The 26,929-nt window shown below is 54.8% G+C and overlaps 3 protein-coding genes across 4 annotated transcripts; 1 reads left to right on the forward strand and 2 right to left on the reverse strand.

Moving 5' to 3' along the window:
• Nucleotides 1–3: 3 nt before the first annotated feature.
• LOXL1 (lysyl oxidase like 1) lies at nt 4–8,034 on the forward strand (the record flags this gene model as incomplete). The annotated part of the gene is made up of 7 exons (XM_010717233.3): nt 4–463; nt 5,623–5,731; nt 6,252–6,389; nt 6,714–6,870; nt 6,957–7,052; nt 7,155–7,270; nt 7,566–8,034. Coding segments are annotated over 7 exons (1,083 nt in total), but the record flags the coding sequence as incomplete, so codon positions are not given.
• Nucleotides 8,035–8,733: 699 nt separating this feature from the next.
• LOC104912752 lies at nt 8,734–13,316 on the reverse strand. The gene is made up of 13 exons (XM_010717172.2): nt 13,131–13,316; nt 11,543–13,070; nt 11,377–11,435; nt 11,145–11,293; nt 10,815–10,906; nt 10,621–10,679; nt 10,377–10,513; nt 10,177–10,301; nt 9,944–10,002; nt 9,625–9,779; nt 9,444–9,550; nt 9,192–9,314; nt 8,734–8,952 (listed from the first exon to the last, which is right to left on the reverse strand). Exons 1-13 carry the CDS (start codon nt 13,220–13,222, stop codon nt 8,902–8,904), a joined length of 2,736 nt encoding a protein of 911 aa, XP_010715474.2. The 5' UTR covers nt 13,223–13,316; the 3' UTR covers nt 8,734–8,901.
• A 50-nt stretch (nt 13,317–13,366) lies between these two features.
• On the reverse strand, nt 13,367–19,436 carry C12H15orf39 (chromosome 12 C15orf39 homolog). 2 transcript variants are annotated; one of them, XM_010717174.2, is made up of 4 exons: nt 19,318–19,436; nt 15,024–17,631; nt 14,157–14,184; nt 13,367–13,938 (listed from the first exon to the last, which is right to left on the reverse strand). In XM_010717174.2, exons 2-3 carry the CDS (start codon nt 17,584–17,586, stop codon nt 14,159–14,161), a joined length of 2,589 nt encoding a protein of 862 aa, XP_010715476.1. In that variant the 5' UTR covers nt 17,587–17,631; nt 19,318–19,436; the 3' UTR covers nt 13,367–13,938; nt 14,157–14,158. The 2 variants fall into 2 exon arrangements, with proteins under 2 accessions (XP_010715476.1, XP_010715477.1); XM_010717175.2 differs by lacking the exon at nt 19,318–19,436 and adding an exon at nt 19,169–19,311.
• Nucleotides 19,437–26,929: the final 7,493 nt, after the last annotated feature.

Raw genomic sequence — 26,929 nt, forward strand, 5'->3', positions numbered from 1 at the left:
GCGGGGGCCGGCGTGCTGTACCCCTTCCAGCCCCGCGCCCGCTACGAGGACTACGGGGAGGAGCAGAGCCCCTACAGAGCGCAGGGCTTCTATCCCGAGCGGCCCCACGCCGCCCCGCAGGACGGCCTGGACCGCCGCTATTCGCACAGCCTGTACCACGATGCTGGGCTGCTCCCCGAGCACGGCACGGCGGATGCGTACAGCACCAACCAACGCGGCACGGTCATCACCAACGATAACCTCCAGCCTCCAGTTGGGTCCCAGCCGGTGAGCGGGACGGCTTATGGGAATCAGTATCAGCCCTACGAGGCGCAGCCGCCGTTCCGGGCGTTGGAACCCTATGGGGCGGTGCGTCCCGATGTCTTTGTGCCTGCCAGGAGCCCCGAGGTGGCACAGGCTGTCCCTGACAACCAGGCACGGCTCAGCGTGGGCAGCGTCTACAGGCCCAGCCATGGAGGACGGGGTGAGTTGTGGGGTTCTGTGGGGCGAGGTGATGCTCGGGGTGCTCCTGGCTCTTGGATGTAGCAGCTCCGGGGTCTTTGAAACAAAGTCTGGTGGGGATGTTGTCGTGGTGTGGTGGGTGAGGGCTGTCGGAGACACTGTGTGATGTGGGAAGAATGGGTTGGGTGGTGGAGAATGGAGACGTGTGTATCCCAGTGTGGCCAGGCATAGAGTAGGTCTCTGCCTTGTTCCAGGTCCTGCTGTGTCCATGGGGTTGATCCATGCCATGACCCGGGTCCTATTGTGTCCATGGAGTGGGTTGATGCCATGTCCCAGGTCCTACTGTGTCCATGGAGTGGGTTGATGCTATGTCCCAGTTCCTACTGTGTCCGTGGGGTTGGTTCCGTGCTGTGTCCTGACCCTACTGCATCCCTGGAGTGGGTTGATGCCTTGTCCCAGGTCCTACTGTGTCCATGGGGTTGGTCTGTGCCACGACCCAGGTCCTATTGTGTCCATGGAGTGGGTTGATGCTGTGTCTCAGATTCTGCTGTGTCCATGAGGTTGGTCTGTGCCGTGTTCCGTGTCCTGATGTGTTTGTGGGGTCTGGTCTGTACCATGTCCCAGTTTCAGCTGTCTCCATGAAGTGGATCAGTGCTATGTCCCAGGTCCAACTGTGTCCATGGAGTGGATCTGTGCCATGTTCCAGGTCCTACTGTGTCCATGGGATTGATCTGTGCCATGACCTAGGTCCTATTGTGTCCATGGAGTGGGTTGATGCCATGTCCCAGGCCTTATTGTGTCCTCGCAGTGGGTCAGTGCTATGTCCCAGGTCCTACTGTGTCCATGGGGTTTGTCTGTGCCATGTCCAGACCCTACTACATCCACAAAGTGGGTCTCTGCCTTGTCCCGGGTCCTGCTGTGTCCTTGGGGTTGGTCTGTGCCATGACCCAGGTCTTGCTTGTCGATGGAGTGGATTGTGCCATGTTCCAGGTCCTACTGTGCCCATGGGGTTGGTCTGTGCTGTGGCCAGGTCCTGCTGTGTCCATGGAGTAGATCTGTGTCCCAAGATCTCCTGCACCTATGGGTGGGTTTGTGCTGTTTCCCAGGTCTTTCTGTGGCCATGGAATGGGACTGTGCGGTGTCCTACAGTTGTGGGTTAGATGTGTACCGAGGGATGGGGACACTGTGCTTTGTGGGGTGGTTTTGTGCCATGTCTCAGGTCCTCCTGTAATTATGGGATGGCTCTGTGCCATGTTCCAGGTGATCCTACACCTTTGGGATGCACGTGGGCGAGGGTCCTCCTGTGTTGGTGGGTTGGTCGTGTGCCACATCCCAGGTCCTCTTGTGTTTGGGGGGTGGTTTTGTGCCTTGCCCTGCGTCCTCCTGTGGTTATAGATGTGTGCTAAGGGACGGGGACACGCTGTGCTCAGGGGGTGGCTGCGTGCCGTGTCCCTGCTCACCCTACACCCATGGGGTAGAACATCAGCCCCAGCCCTCGAGGGAGACGTGCAGCAAAAGTCCCAGCAGGGACACCGCAGCTACGCGCCCTACTGACCCCAATCCTGATGAAATCCTGTGGCTTTTGGCTGAGTTGTGCTGAGAGTGTTTCGCTCCGTGCTGAAACGTGAGGAGCGACAGCCTGGGGGATCTGCATCTTGCCTGCCCCATGGGTAACCCTCCTCAGCTGGAGCCTCTGACTCAGTTGACCCCGTAACATCCAGCCCGGCCCTGGTTTCTGGGAAAAGCCGATCTCAGATGGATCCTCCTTGGAGAAGCCGTGCTTCGTCCCAGCCCCGTTGCGTGCAAACAAGTAAACACGGCATGAGTGGCCAGCCTGGGTCAGCGAGAGGTCTGTGCAGCCCCACAGGAGATGTGTGGGAAAGGGTTTGGGGTGGCAACACTCAGGTCATAAATAAAAAGAAGGAATTGGGATCAACGGAGCCTCCAAGCTGGAAGCAGGATCTGACATAGGGACGGTGACACGTCCCAGGGGCTCGGGGTCACCTGTCACCTGTGGAGCCACCCTCCTTTAATTGCTCCCAACTTTTGGGAGCAGAACCAAGTGTTAATTATGCTCCTAATCTGTTCAAACACCCCTAATCCTGCCTGGCTCCGTGAGGAATGCTCGGCATTCGCTGCTGGCTGGGCCACCTGGGGGTGAGCGGAGCGATCCCGTCGCCGTGCCTTTATCCAGGTGGATCTGAGGGGCTGACAGCGGCCTCTCCCCACCCCAACCAGCATCCTGGATGGACGCAGCAAGAAGCTCACATCCCTCCAATCCGACATGTTGGGTCCATTATCCCGACCCCATACCTGGAGCCGCTTCCTCCGGCGCTGGGAAGAGCGTGGCTGCGCCAGGAGGCTGTGGAAAATTCCACCCTCGGAGGGCACGCGAGGCTCCATGGTCCCTCCAGGACCACGTTTTGTATGAGCAGTGCCGAACAAAAGGCTGATTTTATGGGTTTGACCTCATCTCCCTCTGGCCCCGCTCCGAGGGTGAAGGCAAGCGGGGTCTGTCTGTATTCTCATCCGGCTGCAATACTGAACATGTGAACTTTCTAAAATAAAAACAACCCGGCCCTCCTCCTCCTTTCTTCCTCCCAGTTCTCTCCTATATATAGAGAGATAGATTTTTGTCTGTTGGCTTTTTGTCCTTTCCTGAAGGCTGTGACTCTTCTACCTGCGGGAAGCTTTCGGGATGACGAGCGCAGAGCGGGCGTCGCTTTGGGCGAAGCTGAATGTTGCAGAGCAGTGAGTCAGCTCCTATGAAGCCGAAGTTGGCCAAGACATCTGGCCGTCTCTGCAGACAGAAAAGAGGGAAAAATCCCGTTTTCGGTTGATTTTTTCTTTCTCTGGCACCGCCTCTTTGCTTTCCAGCCTTCTGGCCTTGAGGTCTGCAGGTTGGTTTTTTTTCGCTTGGATGGGAGCTCCCTGCTGAGGATGCTCAGGTTGGGATGCGTGGGGTGGGGGTGCCGGGCTCCTCCTGCCTCCACATGGCTCCCATTAACTTTATTTTCCCTGGATGGCTGTGTTTATACGTGGGTCACTTAGCAACTGCTGGGCCCAGCACGTTCCTCCCCGGTTCCCACCGCTTACAATGAAACCTGTGGCCCCAAACCCTTTGCCTGGGGCGATGCTCCCCAGCACTGCGCCCGTTCTGCAGATGGACAAACGGAGGTGGGAGCAATTGGGATGGATACGGGATTCCTGCGTCTTTCGGGTCTCTTTTGCCAGGTTGGATCCTGCTTTCTCCAAGTGGTGGATGTGCACCAGCCCTGGAGGTGCCCAAGGCTGTGGATGGGGCCATGGGCAGCCCCAGCTGGTGGGGGCACCCAGCCCACGACAGGGGTTGGAGCTGGGGGGGAATTGCAGGTCTCTTCCAACCCAATCATCTCATGATTCTCCCTTGCAGGGGGTGCTGGGGAAGGGGCCAGCCCCGATCCCTACATTCAGGCTCGTAAAAGTGGGTTTTTTCAGCTAAGCCCTGCACACCTGCACAAACAGCACGGCGGGGAGCAGGCCTGGCTTGGTATTATTCTAATTTTCACGGTGCATGAGAAGGAAATCTTCTCTGGCAGCTCCCTGGGCAGGCCGAGAGGCAAAGGGGAGGAGAGGAAAAACAAACATTTTCTTGCTGTGGTTGTCCCTTTTTGGAGGCAGGAGCTGGGGGCTGCCAGGTCCGGGTTTGCAGGAGGTGGAAAAAAGCATAGGTCAGCAAAAAGGAAGATCTGGCCGGGCTGCTTGGGGCGTTCGGTGCCCACAGACGGGCTGGGATGGTGACCCTACAATAACAGCGGGGCCGGCATCACTTCTGGGGGGGGGGGAAATCCTCTCTGGGAAAGGAGTCGGGTTTCTCTGCTGAGCATCCAAGAAGTTACTGTAAACAACAGCACAGAGGAAGAGTTATTCTATAAATCAGAACAAACGTTTCTCTCCCAGCATCTCACGACGGGACAGGCACCAGCTGTGGATGCTCAGCCCCGAAACGCAGCTCAGCCACCCCGTAGGGTCTCGTTTGGGCGCTGTTGTGTTATTGTTTTGTTCAATTTTGCAAGGGTAAAACTGCCTTCGGTCCTCCTGCCTCCCCCTCGCCCCACAGACCCCCCTGGGCATTACATCAGCAGCGATGACCAAGCAGCGGGGCAGGAAACGAGCTCCAATCGAGTGACGTGATCCCTCGAGGGAAGCCAGGCTGGGAAACAAGAAGGCATTGTTCTTCTTGCCCGTGGAAAAAAATGGAAAATAAAGGGGGGGAAATGGGAGGGAAAAAATACAACATGCTGGATGGTCTTGGTGCTAAGGGAGGAGCTGGACTGGCTTATGGGGTAGGGATGGGGACGGTGAGGGTGAGAATGGGGATGGGGTGAGAACAACGAGGGTGAGAAATGGGATGGAGATGGGAATGGGAATGGAGATGGGATGGGGTTTAGGAATGAAAATGATCAGGATGGGAATGGGGATGAGGATGATGAGGATGAGGATGAGAATGGGGATGAAGATGGGAATGGGGATAGGAAGAGGATGGAGATGCAGATGGAAGTGGGAATGAGGGTAGGGGTGAGAATGGTGCAGATGAGGATGGCAGGGGGGATGAGGAAGGGGTTGGTGATGAGAATGATGAGGATGAGAATGGGGATGGAGATAGAGTGGAGATGGAGTTGAGAAGGATGAAGATGAGGATGGAGATGAAGATGAGAACTGGGATGGGAACGGGGATGAAGATGGAGATGAAGATGAGAACTAGGATGGGAATGGGGATGAAGATGGAGATGGAGATAAGAAGGATGAGGGTGAGGATAAGGATGAAGATGAGCTATTTAGCTCACAGAAAAGTGAGAGGCCAAGCATTGTTTGTCAGAGTGCAGGGCAGGGCTTTGCTTTGTAGAGGATTGCAATGAAAGAAACTGAGGCATGGAGCACCTGGAGAGTGCACCCCCACCCATCCTTGTACTGCATCCTCTTGATGGCCATATCCAAAGGCACTTTTGGGGTCAGCATGCTGGTGGTCCCAGAGGAGCTGTTGAAAGGTGTTTTTGGGATGAAGGACTGGCAAGGCATGATGCTCTTGCTCCTGCTTCCCTCTGTAAGAGTTTTAGAAATTGAAGGCACCACCACTGCTGCATCTGTCTGTCCATCTGTCTGTCTGCTCGCAAACCACCAGGCTGTGTGTCCCTCCTGCAGGTCTCCCTGATCTGGTGCCCGACCCCAACTATGTGCAAGCATCCACCTACGTGCAGCGAGCTCACCTCTATTCACTGCGCTGCGCCGCCGAGGAGAAGTGCCTGGCCAGGTAGGGCATGGGGTGGGCATCAGATGGAGCCAAATGTCTCAGGGGTGCTGGGTGTCTCTGTGTCCAGGCGACAGAGGGAGAGGAGGATCCTGCTCTGGTGCTCCTGCCAAGGGTAGTGATGGGAGGATGGAGGGGCTTGGCTGGAAATGTGGGGAGTAGGGTGGAGGGTGAAGGATGGAAGATGAAGGAGAACGGAGAATGAAGGAGGAGGATGAGGGATGGAGGGTGAAGGAAGAAAGAGAAAGATGGAGGGTGAAAGATGAAGGGAGGGTGGAGGATGAAGAGTGAGAGAGGAAGATGGAGGATGAAAGAGGAGGATTGAGGATAAAGGAAGAGGGATGAAAGGACAGAATGAATGAAGGATAGAAAAGGAGAAGGATGAAAAATGGAGCATGGGGTATACAGAATGAAGGATGGAGGATAAAGGAGGAGGATGAAGGAGAGGGAGGGGAAAAAGGGAAGGGAGGAGAAGGGGATGGGGAAAGGAAAAGGGACCATCTCCAACTTCCACTTTCCCCAGCACTGCCTACACCCCCGAAGCCACAGACTATGACGTGCGGGTGCTGCTGCGGTTCCCGCAGCGGGTGAAGAACCAGGGCACAGCTGACTTCCTGCCCAGCCGTCCCCGGCACAGCTGGGAGTGGCATAGCTGCCACCAGTGAGTTGAGGACACCCACGTGTCCCCACCGCCTGTCCCCTGTGTGTTTTCTGCTCCGTTCTGCATCTTCTCTGCTTTACTAACAGCATTTTCCCTTGGTTTTCTGCCTTGCTTCATCTCTTTGCTGCTCCAGGGTCTTTGTGGGGGTCTGCTTGCTCTGCCTCTGCTCCAGGAGCCACCAAACCTCTCTGACTAACGTCACCGCTTGGTGCTGGCACAGACGTGGGGTTGTCGCAGAGCCACTCGTAGCCCCAAAACCCACATTTGTGGAGGGGACAGCATGACTGGCAGGGGCACGGTCACCCCACTCCCTCCCACCTGCAGGCACTACCACAGCATGGATGAGTTCAGCCACTACGACCTGCTGGATGCCACCACGGGCAGGAAGGTGGCCGAGGGCCACAAGGCCAGCTTCTGCCTGGAGGACACCACCTGTGATTTCGGCAACCTGAAGCGCTACGCCTGCACCTCCCACACCCAGGTGGGATGGGGACACGTGGCTGGGGATGCAGCAGGGCTTGGAGAGGTGCTGAGGGCCAGCCCCCAAACCCATTTCCCTTCCCGCAGGGCTTGAGCCCAGGGTGCTACGACACCTACAACGCCGACATTGACTGCCAGTGGATCGATATCACGGATGTGCAGCCGGGGAATTACGTCCTAAAGGTGATGGAGGGGCTTTAGGTGGTACTGATTTAGGGTCTCATTTTTGGGAGGGTCTTCTTTACCATTCATTCATTTTTTAACATGGGCTTTTTCCCCGTTTAGGTCCAAGTGAACCCCAAATACATTGTCTTGGAGTCAGATTTCACCAACAACGTGGTGCGGTGCAACATCCACTACACTGGCCGCTACGTCGCCACGACAAACTGCAAGATCTCCCAGTAAGGAGTTGTCTGTCTGCTGATTTGTCTGTCTGAACGATCTGAGTTTATCCTTATAATGATAAGATGGGATAGAGGGGTTAATACTTTTTATCCCTTTGGGTTGGAGATGGCCAAGGGTTAGGCTGGGGGCTGGTACCGTGCTTGTATCACTCCTGCTTGTTATATGGCACTTTTTCTGCTTTCTCATTGTTTTGGGGAAAAAAATCAAAGCTGCAATGCAGATTTTAATCAAATTCCTCCCAGCTTTAAGATCAGGTTTATCAGTCCCAAATGTTTATATTTCTTCTTGCAGATCTTGAGCCAAGCGGGGCTGCCCAGGCTCCTCCAGTGCCCCACCACAAGCCCAGAAACCACCTCAAAACACCACCCACGACTGCTTCACAGTATCTAGAGAGAAGCGAGAGTGACTGTTTGAAATATTTTTATACTTAACTTTTCCTTAACCTGCGTTGTTTTTCTGTTTTCTGATGGAAGCTGATGATAAGTTTTAGCTGGAATAATGGAAGGCTTGCTACCGAGCTGGCAGGTCGCATGTTTAGCAATAGGGAGCTCGGTAGCTTAAACCTTCCTGTATTTTGGGGGGGTTCAGGCAACGCCACACACCCCACACTGCCTCCCACCAGGATGAAGACAGCAAAGAGTTGGAGGCACTTCCCCAGAAACTCGGGCTCCGTGCACAGCCCTCAGGACAACAGGACGCCTGGTTTATTATTGAAATCATTATTTTCACGAGTTGTTAAAAACAAAAAAAAAAGCAAAAATCCCGACAAACAACAACAAAACCGGAAACCATTAAAACACGTTGTTCGGGGCTTCTTCTATTCCATTTTACGCGGGCTCAACACCAGGTGGCGCTGGAGGGCAGTTAAAGGAGTGGGCGCGGCTTGGAATGGTCCTGCCCATTATCTAGGCCACGCCCACAGTAGCGCACCTCCCAGCACTCCTGCGCTCCTACCCTCAGTTCTCACTCCGGTCCGCCCCGCTCACGGCTGCGCATGCGCTCTTCACCTCCCGCCCACTCCAGGGAGCGGGTCTACTTGGAGAGCACTGGGGCGAGGATTGGTCGAGCTGCGCGGGATTGTGAGACGTGATTGGGCGGCGGTGAGAAGGGGGCGTGTCCAGCCCCAGGGAAGAGGAGCCTTAGTACAGCAGCGGAAGGGAATGGGGGTGTAGAGTGAGAGGCAGCGCGTGGGGAAGGGTGAGGGGAGTGTCACTACGGTTATCGGTCTGAATACCAAGGCAGGAGCTGATAACACAGAGCACAAGCTGAATTCGGAGACCCAAGATTCGATTACTTCAAACAGACTGAAGGTGGTGAAGCTCGGAGCAGTAGGGCAGCTCTCAGCTGCACAGCAGAGCTGTAGGAGCCAAAAGGAGGGGTGATACTTCGGTCAACGGGAGCCCAGCACAAGGCAGAAGGCTCAACACCCCCCACACAGCAAAATCAGAGCTAGCTGTGATAGTTTGTAAATAGTTTATTAAGGGTTAACATACAAATTAATTTTTCCTTACGCTATTCTCAGAGAATATCTGGCATCCGAAACCAGAGGGTGAGTAGAGACAGCTTCTCAGCATCTGTCCCCAAACAGACTTCGGTTCTGCTTCAGCCCCAGCAGCTGCAAGCCGTCTCAACAGGCCACAGATTCCCTTTGCCAGCACTCACGAGTCTCCTCAGTGACCTGAAGGCAGAAAGGGGAGAAGTAGCTGTGAGCTCCAGGACTCTCAGCAGGAACCACATCCCCTTTCAACAGCCACAGATGGGGCTCAAGAAGCTCAAACCCCCACCAGACCCTGGGGTTGTACAGGACCATCTATCTGCACGTGCCACTGAGACCCAATGAAGTGACCTACTGAGCTTCCAGGCTGCAGTCCCAAGAAACCAACCCAGAGTCCATTCATCCCCATAAAAGCCACTTACCTCATCAGAGGCTGCCCAGAACCCCTGGTTCTCCATTTCAAGAGTTTGTGTCCCTGCTTCAGGGTCTCTCCTGTCCCACAGGACGGCCACATCACTCCGGCCAAACCTCTTGGTCCTCAGGCACTGGGGGAGAAGAGGGCTGCAGTGGTACCTCCAGAAATCCCTCTGGTCCCTCTTTTATCGAAGTTCAGCACCACAGCCCTTGTACCCACCACGACCTCATCCCACAGAGGAGACAGTCATCACCCTTACCAGCAGCAGGATGATAGGAATGGTGATGATGATGAGGCCACACACAACTATGATGGACACGCCGTACTCAGGAAAGCCAGGGGCAGGAGGGGGCTCCAGAGTGTCCTCTGGGGTGGAACAGAGCTGTTAGCACTCTTGATTTGGGTTTGCTGTTCCCACACCCTAAAGGAAGCTCACCCACCTCCTACCGAAATGGAGTATGGATCCACCTGGAAGTCTGAGTCAGCCAAAACCTTGTCTGGCCCAACTGCAAGAACAAGAGCCTCCAGGACCTCCAGGCTGCTGGGAGCAGGGGGCTGGAACACTGCATCCCCATGGCACAGCAGGGAGCCAGGCCTGTGGAGAAGCTTGGGATGAATTCCAGCATCAGCTGGTCCTAATGAGCATCCACAGCTCCCAACTCAGTGAGGGTGTTAAGTTTGCATCTGCTCCTCGGGATGCAAAGGATGCCCACAAGACCTCCCCAGCTTTGTACCCTTTTCACCAGCCCTTTCACTCACAGGAATCCTCTTATCACCACTTGCAGGAAGCTCACATTGTCTCTCAGGGCTTTTGCCACCTAGAAGAAAGGTTTTGCTCAGCATCCCATCACTCTCCAGCCCCAAACAGGGAAAAGACATCTCACCCATACAAGCCCAGTCAAGGAGGTGATAACTGCTGGGGTTTGTGGGGTGACCACAAGGCAGAGCCCTTCCTCCAGCACTGAGGAGGACCCCAGTGCTTCCCCACCTACCACATTTCCAAGAGCCCTCCTGAGCTCCTGGTGCTCAGCAGTGAGTGGATCCAGCAGCTCCTTGCTGAAATGCCAATTGGTGACAAGGAAGGAGAGTGGGTAAACCTGCAGCTGCAGCCTGGTCCCTGGGGAGGCAGGAGGAGAGCTGGGTGAGCAGGAACAGCCACCAGCACCGTCACCTATGGGAACAGCATCCTTACCTTGCACTGACAGAGAGCTCAGGTCCACAGAGCATGTGGCAAGGGCAGTCAGTGCCTGCAGGACTGCAGTGATGTTGGCATGGGTGGTGGTGTCCAGATAGATGTCCCCAGCCATCTCCAGGTCTCCATTGGCTTTTCTGTGAGGAGAGAAGCTCTAAGTAAGGCCTTCCTCCGTCCTGCTGAGCTGCTCATGGCCATAATAGACATAGAGGAAGACCAAGATTTGGGCAGCTGCCTACCATACCTGAGCTGGCCAACAGTGATGTTCCTCACAGGGTAGAGGGCACTGAGAGACTGCATCACCTGCAGGAGAAGGAGATGAGCTCACCCCCAGCCTCAGAGCAGAGCTATGAAGATGCATTCACTTTTTGACAGGCTCCAGATGAGAAGCCATCACTCTGCTCCAACCCACTTGGCATGGGGGAACAGCTACCATACCTCACCAACCAGCCTCTCTGCAGGCTCCATCCCACCCAGCACTGTGAAGGAGATGGACAGCTTCTCAGGGTCCAGGCTCTCCATGTTGAAGCCTAGAAGAGTTGAGAATGCCATTCACACCTACGTCTTCCTTGGGAAATGCATCAAGCCCTGACCTCATACCAAAACCAGTACCAGATGGTGGGAGGGATCAAGCTGTACAGCCTCCCACAGACAGGTCAAGGATAGGATCAGATGGGGAGGTTAGGGGGAAGCCTGAGACCCCACCGCATGGGTTTGGGGTTCTGTCAATGCACAGGGAGGACACTGAGTGGCAGCTGCTCTGCTTACCATTGGAGCTGATGGAATGAGGCTCCAGCCACCAGCTGAAGGCATCATGCCCCCAGCTCGCCCCTGCCACCAGCGTGCGGATGAGGTGGGAGCTGCTGGGAGCCTCCCCCAGGAACACAGCCTGTGCTTGCACCAGCACTGAGCCATTCCTGGGGGTGAGAAGAAGGTCCCAAGGTTTGGATCTGCACAGCCATAAGGTCCCATCCCATCAACCCTAATCAACCCTACTCACTTAAACCCAAGGATATTTGCTTGGAGGAAGGTATCATAGGTGGACAGCATCTGGTGCAGCTGGAATAGAGAAGCAGCTGGTGGTGAGAGGCTCCTGTATTCATGCTTTGCCCATCAGCCCTAAGCAAGCCCAGAAGCCAGCTCCAGAGGGCTCAGCCCACACTCACCATCATCCTCACTTCTTTCTCCAGCTCCTTGTAGCTCCTCGAAGACTTTTTGCTCAGATCTTCAGTGAAGGCAATACCCAAGAGCCTGAAACTCAAGGGCAAGGTGTGCACAGGGATCTTTGTCCCCATGGATCCAGCATTGCCCGAGGCTGTCACGAGTTGCTCTGGAGTGAAGACTTCTCCTGCTACCACTGAGCTGGTGGCTGTGGGGACATCAGCTCTGTCTGCAGAGGGGTGCTGGGAGGTGGCAGGAGAAGGGCTGGACTTTGGATGAGCAGATGTGAGCAATGCTGATGCAATTAAGGTCTGAGAGCTTGGGGCATGAGTGGTGGTAATGGAAGCTAGCAGGTAAGTTGGGGATGGAGAACTGATACAAGGTCCTGCAGCAGGAGTCTTGGAGCTGGGAGGATGCACAGAGCCCAGAGTATGCTCTGGAGGTGCTGCTGGAGAAGGCATCTGGGTGGTCAACTCCATTGGGAAGCCCTGGCTCACATCTGCTGCTTTTGGAAACCAGGAAGACCCCACAGCTGCTCCATGCGGGTACACAGCTTCCGTGGCTCCAGGCTCTGAGGTTGTAGCAGGAGATATCAAGCTCTCCCCAGCCTCAGTAGGACCTGTGGTGCTGGGGAACCACATCCAGACAGGGACAGGAGGGGCTTTGGTGAGCGATGGGCCAGCCTGGTGCGCAGGGGATGGATCACTACGTTCCTCCAAGGTGGCAGCAGAGCTCCTGAGCCCCTCTGTAGGAAGGGATGGAGCCAGCACATGTAGGTGGCTGCTACTATGAGATGCAGCACTAGGAGGTGACGAAGAAATGATGTCTGTAAGCCCAGATCCATTTCCCAGAGCTTCATCCCCAATGGTGCCCACCACCAGAGCAGCTTCTGCTCCTCCAGGTGTGACAGGAGGTGTCCACACAGTGCTAGGATGGCTTCCATCCCAGCTGGATGTCCCTGCTGTTGGCAGTACTGGGGATGATTCTGGAAGGATCTCCAGTTGGGAAGTTTGCTCCAGTCTTTGGCTCCTTGTTGGGGCTGCAACATCAACAGTTTCATTCTGGACGTGGGAGAAGCTGCTGGGTGCAGGTGAGTTGGATGCAGTCATGCTGTTAGCACCCAGCTCCAGTTTCATGGCTTCAGTTGGAGTTACCAGGCTCTCAGCATCTGTGCTATTGCACAAATCCTCTTTGCCATGGAAGCAGCCCACGGTGCCCTCAGCACCCATCTGTGCCCTCCTGGATTGGCCAAGCAGGTCCCGATGTAGTGCCACCAGGCTGCCCCTCTTGTATGAGGCACCAGGGGACAAGGCCACCAGTGAGCCCATGATGTGGGGCAGAGCAGTAACAGACAGACAAACAGCCAGCACCAGGACAGCCCTACACCTCAGCCCCCCAGCAGCAGGGCACAGAGCTGGGACCGTACCCCCACGGCCACAAAACATCCTTCTGCACCACCAGGATGTGGCACCTGCAGAGCCTGGTGGTACCAGGCTGCAGCTTGGCTCTGGAGAGCCCATAGGGACAGCACAGCTGCAAAGAGGAGCAAGAGGACCTTCGTGAGACCCAACCCCAACCCCAACCCCAACCCACCTGATGAGATGAGAAGAGAAAGCACCACACCAGCTACCCAAGCCCTCTGCTTTTATCCCATTTCCAGTTGCCCTTGGCCAGCTGACCCCCATTAGTCCATCAACACCCCAGGTGAGCAACCAATGAAAACCTTTGGGCCCAGCCCCTATCAAATCAAGGATATTCTTGGGGCTGCCCAAGTGGTTCTATTCCTAGGAAGGGTCTGTTGTAATCAATGACCTGAGACTGAAACGTGGTGCTGGAAAATGAGTCCTTTAATGAGATGAGGTGCTTCTGGAGACTCACAGTCTTACAAAACATTAAATAAGGCAACATAACTTCCTTCCCTGGGACTTTATGCATAGGTCTATTGGTATACAAAACCACATTACAGACTTATCAACAAACACTGCTTTCTAAACTCCTTTACAGCAGCAGCCTCCCCATGCTGAGAGAGACCCTATTTGGCTATGAAAAATCATGGGGGTGGGTTTTTTGTTTTTTTTTTTCTCCTTTTTCTCCATATTCTTAGTTTAAAATAAATACTACTGTAGTGAAAAAATATTAATAACATAACCCTCATCTGAACTTGTTCCTCGTCTGCTAACAACACCTGAGCTGTAGGGTTCTACACCGTGGGGTGGGGGGAAGGCAGTCTGTCTGTCCTGGGCACGTTCTCTGGGTGCCAGCAGCATTTGGGGGTGTTTTTGTTGTTAATGTCCTTCAGTTCTTCTTTGCAGCCCCTTCCCAGCCAGGACTGAAGCTCTCGCCCCACCACCATCGCTCCCTGTGCCGTGGTCCAGCGCAGTCAATGGACGAAGTCAAATTCCTGAATAAAAAAGACAAGTATTAATTAGCACTAAGGAGATAAAATGAAACCAAAGGACAAAAGCCCATAATGGGAGGGCAGCAGGTTGCATAGAACTGGGGTTGTTAGTGTTGTCACCTCCCCATACCCAAATTCTCCCAGGCACAAATCTCCACATTAAGCATAATATGGGTATAAAGATGTAAAAGTGTCAATAAATGCACAAAAAAAGAACTCACCTCTACTGTCCAGCCTCCGACCTCGACCCTGTAAGACACAAAGTTGTCGGTGATGCCTCCAGTTGCAGCAATTGGGACACAAAGGCAGGGTGGGACTGTCCCATTCCTGAGAGCTTGCCTGGAGGAAGGAGCTGGGTTTTCTTGGGAGAAGCTTTGGGGTTTCTCAGGAGAGGTTTTGGGGCTGTGTTTTGTAGGGTCTGTGCCATGTGGAGCCCAGTTTGGGGAAACGTGGCAGTCAAGCACTTGGGAAGTTAATGGGGAGCAATGGGGAAGGGAACTTTGTCACAACTGAGTCCCCATGCCGGATGATTTTACTGGAGCATCCTTGGCTTTAGTAGGGCCATCCTTGGGATTTTGGTGTGGAATCCTTGAGGTTTTGCTGGGGACATCTTTGGTTTTTGGTGGTGGATCCTTGGGTTTCAGTAGGGGCATCTTTGGGGGTTTAGTAAGGATCCTTGAAGTTTTGAGTGGAGGCGTCCCTTGATTTTTGGTGGGGGCATCCTTAGGTTTTAGTGAGGCATCTTTAGGTTTTAGTGACAGTGTTTGTGGTTTTAAGTGGGGAATCCTTGGGTTTTAATAGGGGAACTCTCGGGTTGCAGTAGGGCATCCTTGGGTTTTAGTGGGGAACCCTTGGGTTTTAACGAGAAATACTTGGGTTTTGCTGAAGAAACCTTGGGTTTTAATGGGAAATCCTTGTGTTTTAGTAGAGAAATCTTGGGTTTTAATGGGGAATCCTTGGGTTTTAAAGGGGAACTCTTGGGTTGCAATAGGGCAGCCTTGGGTTTTAGTAGGGAACCCTTGGGTTTTAGTGGGATATCCTTCTCCAAGCCCCACGGGGAAGGGATGGGGGATCACCCTGCTACCTACCGAGCTGCTGCTGAATGGAGTGGTGCCACAGGAGGTTCAGCAGGTCTGGGTAGATCTCAGGGAGCTGTTTGAGAGCCAGGAGCTTCAGCATGCGTGAGGTGCAGCCCTTGAGCTCCAGCTCCCTCAGAAGCTTCTCTTCAGAGAGCGTGGTGGGCCGCAGCTCCACTTTGTGCTTCTGCAGCACCTGGTCCACAGAGGCCCCGGGGAGCTCGGGGAAGAGCTTCTCCTTCACCACGTGGATGGGGATGAAGATGGCACCTGCCCGCAGCACATAGGGAAAGGGACACTTGCGGGTGAAGGTAAAAGCCTCCAGCTGAGCCAGGAGCTTGCTGAGCAGCGCGGCTGCATTCCGGAATGCCAGCCAGATCTCCTTGCCTTTCGGGGGCTTCTGAGGCTCAGGGAGTTTGGAGCCATTTTTGGATTTAGGAAGGGATCTGGGTGTCTCTGCCAGGGTGTCTCCTGGCTCTGTCCTCCTCAGCCAGTCCCGCAGCAGCTCCGGGGAGGACGCGGACACCGAGCACGAGATGATGCTGCACAGGGACATGTGCAAGGCTGAGAAACCCTGGTTGACTACGCATGGCTGGGCTGGGATGTGGCAGGGGGTGGTGGGCAGGGGGGCTTGGGGCAGCGCTGGTGACGTGTCCACAGGCTTCGTGTTGTGGCAAGGCTCCTGTGGGACAGAGGTGCCGGGGGACCCCTCCCACGCCTGTGGCGGGGAGCTGGGCTGGGGGGCACCGGGGGGTCCCCAGGACTTCAGGATCTTGTATTTCTTGAACATGAAGGCAGCTGAGCTCTGGAAGTGGCTCCTGTCCCTAGAGCTGACCTCCACCAGTTGCGCTGGCACCTGAGCTTTGGTGTCCTCACCCACCTCCACTTGGTTGGGTGGCACCTGGGGTTTGGTGTCCCCACCTGCCTCCACCAGCTGCAGTGGCACGTTGGTGTCCTCAGCCGCCTCCACCCGGCCCAGTGGCCCCTCTTTCTCCCCTGGGTCCAACATCCCCTCTATGTGGGTGCTCCCCTTTGTCGCCAAGCTCTTCTTCAAGCTCAAGTCCAATGCCACATCACCAGGGGTTGGTTCCCCACCGCTGTCCTGAAGCCCTGCTGGTGGCTCTGGGGACACGGGCTTTGTCTTGGGACCTTCTGGGATCCTGTGGTGACAACTTTCCCCTTCACCACGCAGAGAGCTGGATGTCACCTTGCTGCCAGCAGACTTCTGACCGCTGCTTGTGTTTTGTGGTGTGGCTGTGTCCCCGTGTGGGTGCTCCTTGGGGACATCGGTGGAGCCTCCGGTCCCTTCCAGGTACTCCCGGTAAGGCGCCAGGCTGAAGACCTTGTTGATCACTGGCATCGGTGGGGAAGGGGGGGACACATCACCACTCTGTTGGTCCCTCAGCCTCTCCTGGGGACAGATGGCCCTACAAGGGACGAAGTGCTCCTTGGTGGCATCCCCGACCCCAGCTTTGACCACCTGCTGCTGGCAGGGGACGGGGTTGGCCGTCATAGCCTTATCCAGACTGTAGCCAGCTTCTCCTTTGGGAAATGGCCCCAACAGCCCATCAGGTGTCTTCCATGGGGTGTGGATGGGGTGGAAGGCGCTGCTGTGCCTCATCACCATCCTCCCTCCATGGGCTTCCAGCGGTGCCTTTCGCCCATCGCTGCGATGCTCCGTAAATAACACAGCATCCATGGGGCTGAAGGCGAATCCAGGATTTGGATGCAGGTACCCAGCTGGAGGCAGAGGTGGAGGCTCAAAATCCCTTGGTGGTCCCATTGCTTTCAGAGAGGGCAGCGTGCCCGGAGCAGCCGGCCTCGACGCAAAGCAATCCAAGGGGCTGGGATAGTGGCTCTGAGGGGTTGGGGGCTTAAGGTAAGTGCTGGGAAATAAGGGAGACTTCCCATTCACCATGAAGCCGAAAGCTTTGTAGGAGAAGGAGCCCGGAGGCTGCGGGTAGGGGGACTGTGGGTAGCAAGCAGAGGGATGCTCCCGGTGTGCCTTCATCCAGGGGTCTGGGATGCAGGTGGGGATTTCGGGTGCCTTCCTCTGGTCATGCACAGCTGGGGGACCACGGTATTTCTCAAAGGCAGTGTAATAGTGGGAGAGGGTGACGGGGGAGGGTGGGGGCACAGCAGACACGGCCCCCGGCCCCCTCTGCAGGGTATCACCTCCCTGGGAGCTCAGCGGTGAGAAGCAAAGTGGGGCTGCATACACGGGCTTGGGGACGGCTGGTGGCTTCTTCAGGGGGAAGGGGTGGCCCTGCTGGCTGGGCCACTTGTCCTGTGCCACCAGGGGGTCCCACATGGGGTGATTTTTGGTCTGCTCAGCACCCGGTCTGCCCGTGGGACTGTGGGGCTGACGGAGCAGGCAGTGTAGGAGCTGTCCCTCTGCCTGTGGGCAGGAGAAGTAGGAGCCCTTGTAGCCGAGGTGGGTTTCGGGGCCGGCTGTGGGCGCAGGGTTGGGTTTGCAGGGAATGGAGGGGATGCCGGGGTCGGGCTCAGCCTCCAGCCGAGGTAGCTTGTGAAAAAGGATGGCATCCACAGGCTCTGAGTGACGTTTTGAGGCCATTTATACTCCACCGAGGTGTGAGATGGGAGAGGTCAGCTGGCCTTCCTGGGTGGGGAAAAGGGAGAAAACGGGTCAGACACAGCAGGGTGCATTCTCCTCTCTCTTTCCTGAAGTTATTCGAACCCTTTTGGCGTCTTGTGGTTTGGGGTGGGAACCTGCAGCACCAGGCGCTGAGTGCCAGCAGGTGGAGCTGGCAGACCATTGCATCACTGCCCGGTCTTCCTCATCATCACCCAGAACCTCCAGCACCTCCTGGGCATCCCACCGAGACGCCTTGAGCATCCCTCCATGCATCCCTCCATGCACCCAGGAGCATCAGCAGGCATCCCCCAGGATCTCCTGGGCATCACACCGAGATGCCCTGAGCATCCCTCCATGCACCCAAGAGCACCACCCAAACACCCCCAGGCATCCCCTGCCGTCCCCCGAGCGTGGGCCAGCTCCACTCGGGACCCCCCCCAACAACCTCCAGGCCCACGGATAGGCTCAGAGTGGTGGGATCTCACCTCCTTCTCCACGCCCCCTCTTATTATTTTTTTTTCTTTTTGTGGCAAGAATCAGCAGAGAAACAGAGAAGGAAATGGAGGAAGAGAGCGTGGAGATAAGATAAAAGCCCTGTCCGCAGAAGGGGAAATGGCTCCGATAGCGGGGCAGGCTTGCTAGGGTAGATAAGCGGACCCAAGCTTGGTGGCTTTGCAGTGCAAGGCGCTTGAACCCACGGATGAGGTTGGGGAGGGAACATGTTTCCCCCCTCGTGTCCCCTAGTGCTGCTACAGGTCCCTCTGCAGGGACATTTGGGACTTCGGGGAGGAGAAATACAGGAAGGCGACAGGAGCCCTGCAGAGCGGGAGGCTGCATCCCAAGGCACATCCAGCAGAACACGGAGCCAAAGGTGCCACCTCCACGTGCAACGAGGGATGGGGCTTTCCCCTTTTCCCCACACTGCCAACGTTTGGGATGGCTACTGCACTCAGATGTCATGACTCACCCAATTTCTGTGCCTCCTTTTCCCCTTTCCCTGAAATGCACTCATCTACAAAGAACCATTGTGCAACCGTTCCACATAGGGCGACGCCAACACTCTCATCCCCCCAGCTCCAAACCCATCCTTAAATCCCCCCTCCCAGCATCGGGGAAACATCACAGAATCATCCAGGTCGGGAAAAACCGCTGAGATCATCCAATCCAATCCCACGACTGGGGACGGTGACCCCACCATCACTTTCGTTTCACCCCACATCGAAGAGGACACGGGAGCCTCCAGCTCCGCCGTGCCCACGTGTCCCGTCCCGCTGTCCCCAAGGGTGGTGGAGGTGACACGGCACGGGGCCCTTGGGTGCTGCCGAGGAGGTCACCTCCCCGATATCTCCGCCGGGTGCGGGCGCGACGGTTGGCTACGGATCCTAAGCAGAGCCTTCCTGCTGGTGGAACCCATCGGGACTTTCACTTTGCAGCTTTTTAAGATCTCGCACCCAACGGCGTTGCGCACGGATGGCAAAACGCTGCACTTGGGGTCACCGCAGCAGCTTTTTACAGCAGGGAAAAACAAAACAAAACAAAATAAAACGAAACGCAAACCTACCAGCCCCGTGCAGCAACCGCATGCTCTACATTGGCCATAAATGGGTAAAAGCCTGCGAGCCCGGATCCCGTAACCAAGAGCTGCCCCGCAGCAACCGAGAGGGAGGAGGGGGTTCGGAGCCGAACTGCCGAGCTCTGTCCCGCACTCACCTGGCGGAGCCGCCTCCTCCGGAGCATCTTACGGGGCCGAGCCGGGGAGGGGGCGGCCGGGGGGGGCCGGCACGGTGCTGCTGCCCGCTCTGCTGCTCGCATTGTGCGGAGGAAGTGGGAGGAGGAGGAGGAGGAGGAGGTGGTGGCAGCGGGGCGGCCGGAGGAGGGGGGAGGAGGGGACGGCCTCGCCACACGTGCGCTGAGCGCGTCGGGGCTCTGCAACCTCCAGTGCCTGAACTCCATCGTGGATGGAGGTGGGAGAAAGCTCGAGGCCGGGTGTCGGGCTCTGGGATCCGGGTCGTGGTTTCATTCATTCATAGGAGCTGCGATGGAACTCGGCCAGCTTTCGGGAAACGGGAGAGCAAAGCTCCTTATTTGGATTTACGGTCGTGAAAAAGTCACCGGTGGTGGGTTTTGCCAGTCTGGACAGAAGGGGGGGTTGACTGTTGGTGAGACAGATAATCCCTTTAAGCTGGGAGTTGTGCCAGGAATGCTCTTCCTCACCCCGATTTTCCTTTTGGCCCCGAGTTCAATGGGGAAAGTTTCAAGAACTGAAGAGAACTCCTCTTGGGAGCAGTTCATTGCAAGGGGTGGGCACCCTCTGCCGGCCTGCTGAATCACAGAACCACTGAATCAAGGTTGGAAAAGGCATTAGAGAGCATCTATCCAACTAAACCTTATCCGATCTTTCATTATTACTCCCAGATTTCTTAGCAGCTCTCGTCCTGCTAAGTCTATTTTTCTTTTCCTGTAATCTCTCCAGTACCATTTTCCTCCTTCAAAGGCACTTAAATGGTGTGACGTGTGACAAGAGGCTCTCAGAGCTCCTCTAATTTCCAGGGTATTCCTTCTATTCCTTCTACAATGACTTATTCTAAACACACTACTCTCCACATAACGTCCCTCCTCAAATAGCTCATTCTCCCCAACGTGTTTTTTCTTAATAGCTTTTTTAGTAAATATATATTGGTATTATTATAAAGACAGGTGGGAGGAAATGGTCTCTGGGCGGTGATGCTCTGATGCTCCCTGTGGTGCAGTGCATGGCCAAATGGTGCTGGGATGGTGATGCAGAGGACCACGCTTTGAGGGTTTTGTTTTCTTCTGGAGATTTTGGGACATTTTCTCCCATTCCTGCCCTGCTTGAAACTGAAACAAAGCCCAGATTTTCAAACTCTCTCTCCAGGATGGCCCTGTCCTTCCCCTCCCACCTGCTGGTGGCAGTGACCCCATCCTGGAGCTCATAGCCTTGTTAGCAGCTCTCCCCTTGGAGACACGCCTGGAGGTAGCAATGTCCTCGATGAAGTTCTAATTATCAGGTTAATTGGAGCCGGAGAGCCATGCAGCTGTTCTTAATTCACACTCTGCACATTTCCCATGGAGGATGCTGGGGTTGCATCATGCAAGGCGAGGAACAGGACTGCTGCACCCCAGGGAGCTCTTCCCCCTCCCTAAGGACCCAGAGCCCTCAACAAGCCCCTCAGGGCCCCATTATTCTGGGGATGGGAAGGTCCTGGAGGGCTGATGTCTGTGGGTCTGGGGCACTCCTGGTGGGGAACACCTCTGGATGAGGCACCCCATGGCACTGAGCTTCTCTCTTTGCATTCACACTTCCTCCCCCAGGAAAGCAAACGGGACCCAGAAAAGCATCATTATAGATGCAGGAGTCATTATCTCTAGATAATTAACCGCAGATAATGAGATATCCCCCCAGCAACAGCCAAGCAGTTGTAATTCCCCAAGAGACACAACACATCACTACATTAGGTGACGTTTTCCCAACGCTATTTCTTCCCAAAGCAAGGAGAATTTTGGCAGCCCCGTTCCAGAATCAAGATCCCTCCATGAAGGAAAAGCCAACGAGGGAGAACATAGGAAGCCACCCGAGACCTGCCTGCCCTAGATCTTGCATAGCAGGGAGTAACCATCCCTTATTTATCTTCTCTGGACTCCTACCCATCCCTGATGTCTTTTTCCATCCTACTCCACCCCCTTTTGCACAGGAGCCAGTACCTTCTCCCTCCTGTCTTAGTCCCTCTCAAGATGGAGATCAAATGGAGGGTATTAAACAGATTATCCTTAAATGTAGGGTAAAAGAACAAGTTTGGGATCCCAGCCCAGTACAGCGCTGCAGGTGCTGTGTATGAACCCAACACCATCCCTTGTCTTGGGACCACGCCAACCCCTCTTGGCCAAGTAACTTCCTGTCTTCTTTCTTTCCTCCTGGGCTTTTTCCGTTCCAGGGTGTTTCCACGCCATGAAGCTCCATGGAAAATTCCCAGCAGAGGAAAGATGAGTTGGCATTCCCTGCTGGAAAACCCCACTGACTTCCAGCCAGCATCACTGCACACCTTGGGTGCTGAGTCTGGTGGCACCCACAGCTGTATGTCCTTCCCAGGATGGGAGGATGCCTCTGTGGCCTTGGCTTTATGGCCATTTTCTGGCCCCGAAGAAATGGATCAGCCTGGGGTGGGATGTCCCAGTCCCATGGCTCTGCACCTCTGTCTTGTCTAGAAAGATGCACCTCAACCCAAAAAGCCAAGGTAGGAAATTCTTTATCCTAAACATGGTACACTCTCTGCTGTCCACACAAAGCCAACTGGTGCACCTTTCATAGGGCACCAGCTCCCCAAGCCCAGATGCTGAATGCCCATAAAAAGAAAACTTCTACTTGGCAAGCACCAGAAACCCATCAATCACCTCCAAGTCTCCATCCCACGCAGCAATTTTCAGTGCCCGCAAGGGAAAAATAATAATAAATGATCAAAGTTCTTGGCAGTGCCCATTGCAGTGTTTTAGATTCAGGTTCAGTATTTGGGATGCTGGACCTGCTCCAACATCATGGTTTGGGATCTGAGCTCTTCTCTTCCATCCCTTTGTCACCTCGTTGGTGGCTTTGGGGCTCACCTGCTGGCTCCCACATTCTTCTACTGGGAAACGTGATGGAAGAATGGCTGGAGAGGAGGTGGTGGTGGGATCCCATAGCTGTGGTCATGCCACATCGTGGGGCTCTGGGAACACTGGTCTCCACGCAATAAATCCCTGCCCTCAAGGTGAGAGCCTCATGGTGGAAGTGTTCAGGAACCTATGCTCTCTGTTCTCCTTTTTACTTTATTCTATCTCCCTGACACCACAAACCGGCTGGAAAAAGAGCAGGGCCACCCCATAGAGCTGGAAGCCACCCATCACCACCACTGTGCTCAGTGCTTTCTCCATTCAGCCTCTGGAAATCCCGAGTTTGGGGCTGTTTTTTTTGTTTGTTTGTTTGTTTGTTGTTTTTTTTCCTTCCCTTTTTGGTTTGATCTCAGCTTCTGGAGGAGCACTATTAGGAAAGGGGAAGGGATTCACACCCCAACCTATAGGCACCCATCTCCTGGGTGGAAGGCTGCTGGGCACTGCAGCAATGCAGCTCCAAAAGCAACTCTGACATAAGAAAACAGGTGAAAAGCCTTGGAGAGATAAGGCAGAAGCCACCTGAAGGAAAACAGGGCTCCTGCTGGATACCACGCTGCCAAGTGGGACAGGGACAGACCAGATGCTGGCAAAACCACCCACGAATGTGGGTGTAGGATCAGGGTCGGGTGGAAAAATCAATACAGTTATGGGAGAGGATGGAATAAAAGCCATAAAAAAGAAAAAGAAAACAGCAAACCCTCAAGAAATTCGGTTTTGGAGGCAGGTGCCAAGATTGGAAAGAGGAAAGAGGGTTGGGCAGTTCTCTTGTCTTGGAGAATTTCAAGCAAACCCAACTTTGATGTGACACGTCCTGCTGTCTCAAAAGGCTGCTTCACCTGCATTTTGGTGCTTCCATGCAGGAGGGGCAGCCCAAAACCACGACCTTTGTCCCCGAGCAGGTAATTAATGGGCTGGGCTTCGTTTGCTCCACTTTGGGAAGCCCAGTGCACGGCACAGCAGGTCCTGGGTTTTCCAGACCTTTCATCAGTGTAGGTAAATCCCAGCCCAGGGCCTGGGACACTTCATTGTTATAAAACCCATCATTTTTTCCCATCTGCAGCAGAATATCCACCTTTGGCACATGGTCCCAGCAGCTCTCCAGGAGGTGATTCCCATCTTAGGTGCCCACCCTGGACCTCCAAGCTCCAAGCGATGATGACCATGGCAAATGAGACTCTATTGCCCATGTGCAACAGAGACCATCCTACCACTGCCTTCCACCCACACTGGCCAAATCCAGCCCCATCCCAATGCACCTCATCCCTTGGCAGAAGCTCAGCCCATCCAAGCACAATGCCGGAGCTCTCCACACACATTAAGCAACCGAGATTTTAATTAGTTTTGTTTTGACACAAAGCTCAGCCCTGCTCCGCCAGGAAGCTTCCTGATGATAGATTTCTTCCCCAGTGCCCTGCAGCAAGAGGTTAAAATTCCCCATAGCCTTCAGCCCTCCCATCACACCTGAGGGCATCTCAAAGGCTTCCTGGTCAGCCGGTCCAACCTCCTCCCCGCTCCCAAACTTCTCCAAACATCTCCACCTTCTCCAAGCAGGTCAGTGAGTGCCCTGGGGCTGGGTCAGGCATAAGATGCCCCATAGTCACCATTTGGCCCTATGGCCCAGAGCTTGGATGGCCATAAGATGGTGGCTGGCCTTTGGTTCGGCTCAGTGCCCAACATCTTCCTCCCCTGTAAAAATAGGGTGAGCAGCATAAGCCCAGCACCTGGGGATGAAAAGAGGATACATCAATAGATTGCCTCAGGCGTGGTGTTGGCAGTCATTAATGCAGGAAGGGGAGGGGGGAGAACGGGGTGATTCACAAGGTCCTCAGTGAAGCAACCCAACCCCATCTCCTATTGCTGGCAGGGAGAAAAGACTGAGAAAGGAGCTGATTGCGCAAAGCAGACACTGACACATCTGCGACCCCAAAAAGCAACAGTAAGAAGCCCTCAGCACCCACCAGCTCCTCCTGAGTGCCCCAAGATCTCTCCAGAGCTGGGACATTTGGGGGGAAAACCTTGGGAACACCCATCATCTGTCCCCTTCATTTCTGCTATCACCGCCAGCTTACTCTGGGTATGACGGGCGCCTTTATCTGCAGTCCCCAGCTCCTTATCTTCAGGGACCAGAAGCATCACTTCCCTTCTCTGCCCCAAGCAGGGATGCTGAGCCCAGATATGGATCCCATAGCCCCCAGCTGTGCTGGGATGGCCCTGTGCCACCTGGGACAGCCTCAAAGCCTTGGGCCACCAGGAGCATAGAGTGGGATATACCTGTCACCATGGGATGGTGGTGCCAAGGAAACAGGGAACCCCAAAACACGGCTCTTGGGGACTCCATCCCCACTGAAATACAGCCCTGGCATGTCCTGCTTCTCAGGAGCCATGGAGTCAGCAAAGCAAACACTCACAGAGACCTCTTGAGCCGTGTCAACAAACAAGCAATTAAAAGATGAAATAAATCTTCCAGAAGTGCAACCTTTCTATTTAAACACCTATTGGGGCTGGAGTCGCTCCAGTGCTCCTGACCCCACGCTGTCTGTGAGCTCCCTGCCCTGCGAACCCCAAGCTTGCTTTTTCCACCCCGTTATTGCTTTTTCTCTCTGGGATTAGTCAAAGTGGAGGCCCCAGGACGAGGTGAGCGAGGCAAAGCAGCAAGAAGTAATCAAGCTTTGTGCCAAACCCTTCAGGCTTTCAAAGGACGAGGGTTTGGCCATCCCTGGGAGATCTTGGGGGTACAAAGAGAGGCCGAAGGCCAGAAGAGCCAAGCAGACGGGGAAGTGAAAGAGCCCGAGATAGCACTGCATCCGTCCCAGCAGGCTTTCAGTAATCACAGCTGCTTTCGCTTCTCCTCTGTACTCTGATAGTTCCTTTGCAGGCGGGTTTTGGTTCCTCCCCATGCCCCCTCCGCCTTCCTCGTTTCGAGGCCGAGCCCTCAAACCACTTCAGCCTTTATTTCCAGTTTCTAAACCACAGAGATGCCACCAGTTCCCATGCTCTGTGCTGCTCTCTGCCTGGCCCCGGGATCTGCATCCCCGAGGAGGATGCGATGGGGGATGCGATGGGGATGCTCCTGGGAGAAGGGTGGCAATGCTTTCTTTGTGAGAAAAACAAGGATACTCTTAGGGCAAGGATATCTTTCCAAGGAGAACAAAGGTGGGTAATAATAGAGGGAAGAAAGGGGTGAGGAGTTTCTCAATGGCATCTGGCTTTCCTAAGAGCTTTGACTTCCAAAGAAGCAAATCACAGCCAAGTCCATTCCCAGGCTGTGAGTCAATGAATCACTGAGACAAACACACCACATCTTCACCTCCATCTTCCATTCCCAGGGCACGCACCACGGATGGGAACAGCCCCGAGCTGCTACGTGCCTGGGTTCCACCCGGACCCCCTCACAACTTCAATAGAACCGTTTTCTTTTATTTTGCTTTGAAGAATCGGCATAACAAAACCCAGCATCGGAACCAAGCGTGGGCTTTGTTCTGCTTTTGTTAATTTTAGTGCCCACGCATGCAAACGATGGATGAGAGTCAATATTGACATTCCGCTGTAGCAAGCGCCCAGGTTCATTGACTGCAATGGGGCTGGGCTTCACATTCACACCCTGAGTGAGCAGAGAGCAGAAGGAGCTGCAAAATCACTGCCATTCACATGGCAGCAACCTGACCCCAAAGGCTCCCTACCAAAGGCTGGTGGCACCAGGGGGAATCAAGGAGCCCTGCACTGGGAAGTCCCCAAGCATCACTAGTAGGGAAGGGAGAAGAAGGGACTTCCCATGGTGGATGGGGAACCCCACAGCGTTATGTGCTGTGGCCGAACCTGCTGCCTTTATAAAGGGGTGTTCAAGCCCAGGGCTGAGTTGCAACGCAGTCACAGCACAGTTGATGCTTGTCCAGGATCTGGGCTCCCTCCCATCGCATTCCTTGGTGCTGACGTGGTTTGCTTTCTTCCCCCAACCTTATCGCGCTGCGGTTTGTGAACTGCAGTTTTCCAAAGCCATAAAGCAACCCAGTGCAAAGGAAACCAACTGCACACCTGAAAGCTGCTGCTGTTCCTCAGTCCTGCTGGAGCTCCCCCAGCCCAAACCCTCCAAAACGCTGGTGGAGATCTTACAAGGAGCCACTGGGGCTTAGGAACAGCATCATCCCTGTGGCCAAACCTCTGGTAGAGAGGGGAAGCACCTAAAGCAGAGCAAAACAGCTAACAGAAGTCACCAGGTGTGCTCTCCTTTAGGGGACTGGATTTTGTTCCCACCAAATGGGGAGCAGCAACCTGAAATGGGGTTTGTCCCCCGAGGCAGCCTGTCTGGTTCTCAGGTTCAAAATAATCAGGCAACAAAACTCACCAATGAGCACAAAGGGATGCTGACCTCAATATAAGATATAGGTCTGAGAGACCACCACCTCATAGTTTTTTGGTGACTGGACCTAAGGAGATGTTGAGAGGGAGGAATGCAAGTGATGTATGGTGTGGATTCAGCTGTCAGTCCCTTGGGAAAGAGATCCATCCCTTAATGAACCCCGTACCAAGCAGTACCAGCACCATGGCACTCCTCTGGCCCTTTGGGGTGCACATCCAAGCCCAAGTGATGGGAAAGACTTGTAGGACCAGGGTGCTGCCAACAAGTTGGCCAATGCCCAAAACACTCTTGTCTGAAGCT

The sequence above is a fragment of the Meleagris gallopavo genome, chromosome 12, assembly GCF_000146605.3.
Source record: "Meleagris gallopavo isolate NT-WF06-2002-E0010 breed Aviagen turkey brand Nicholas breeding stock chromosome 12, Turkey_5.1, whole genome shotgun sequence".
Lineage (NCBI taxonomy): Eukaryota > Metazoa > Chordata > Aves > Galliformes > Phasianidae > Meleagris > Meleagris gallopavo.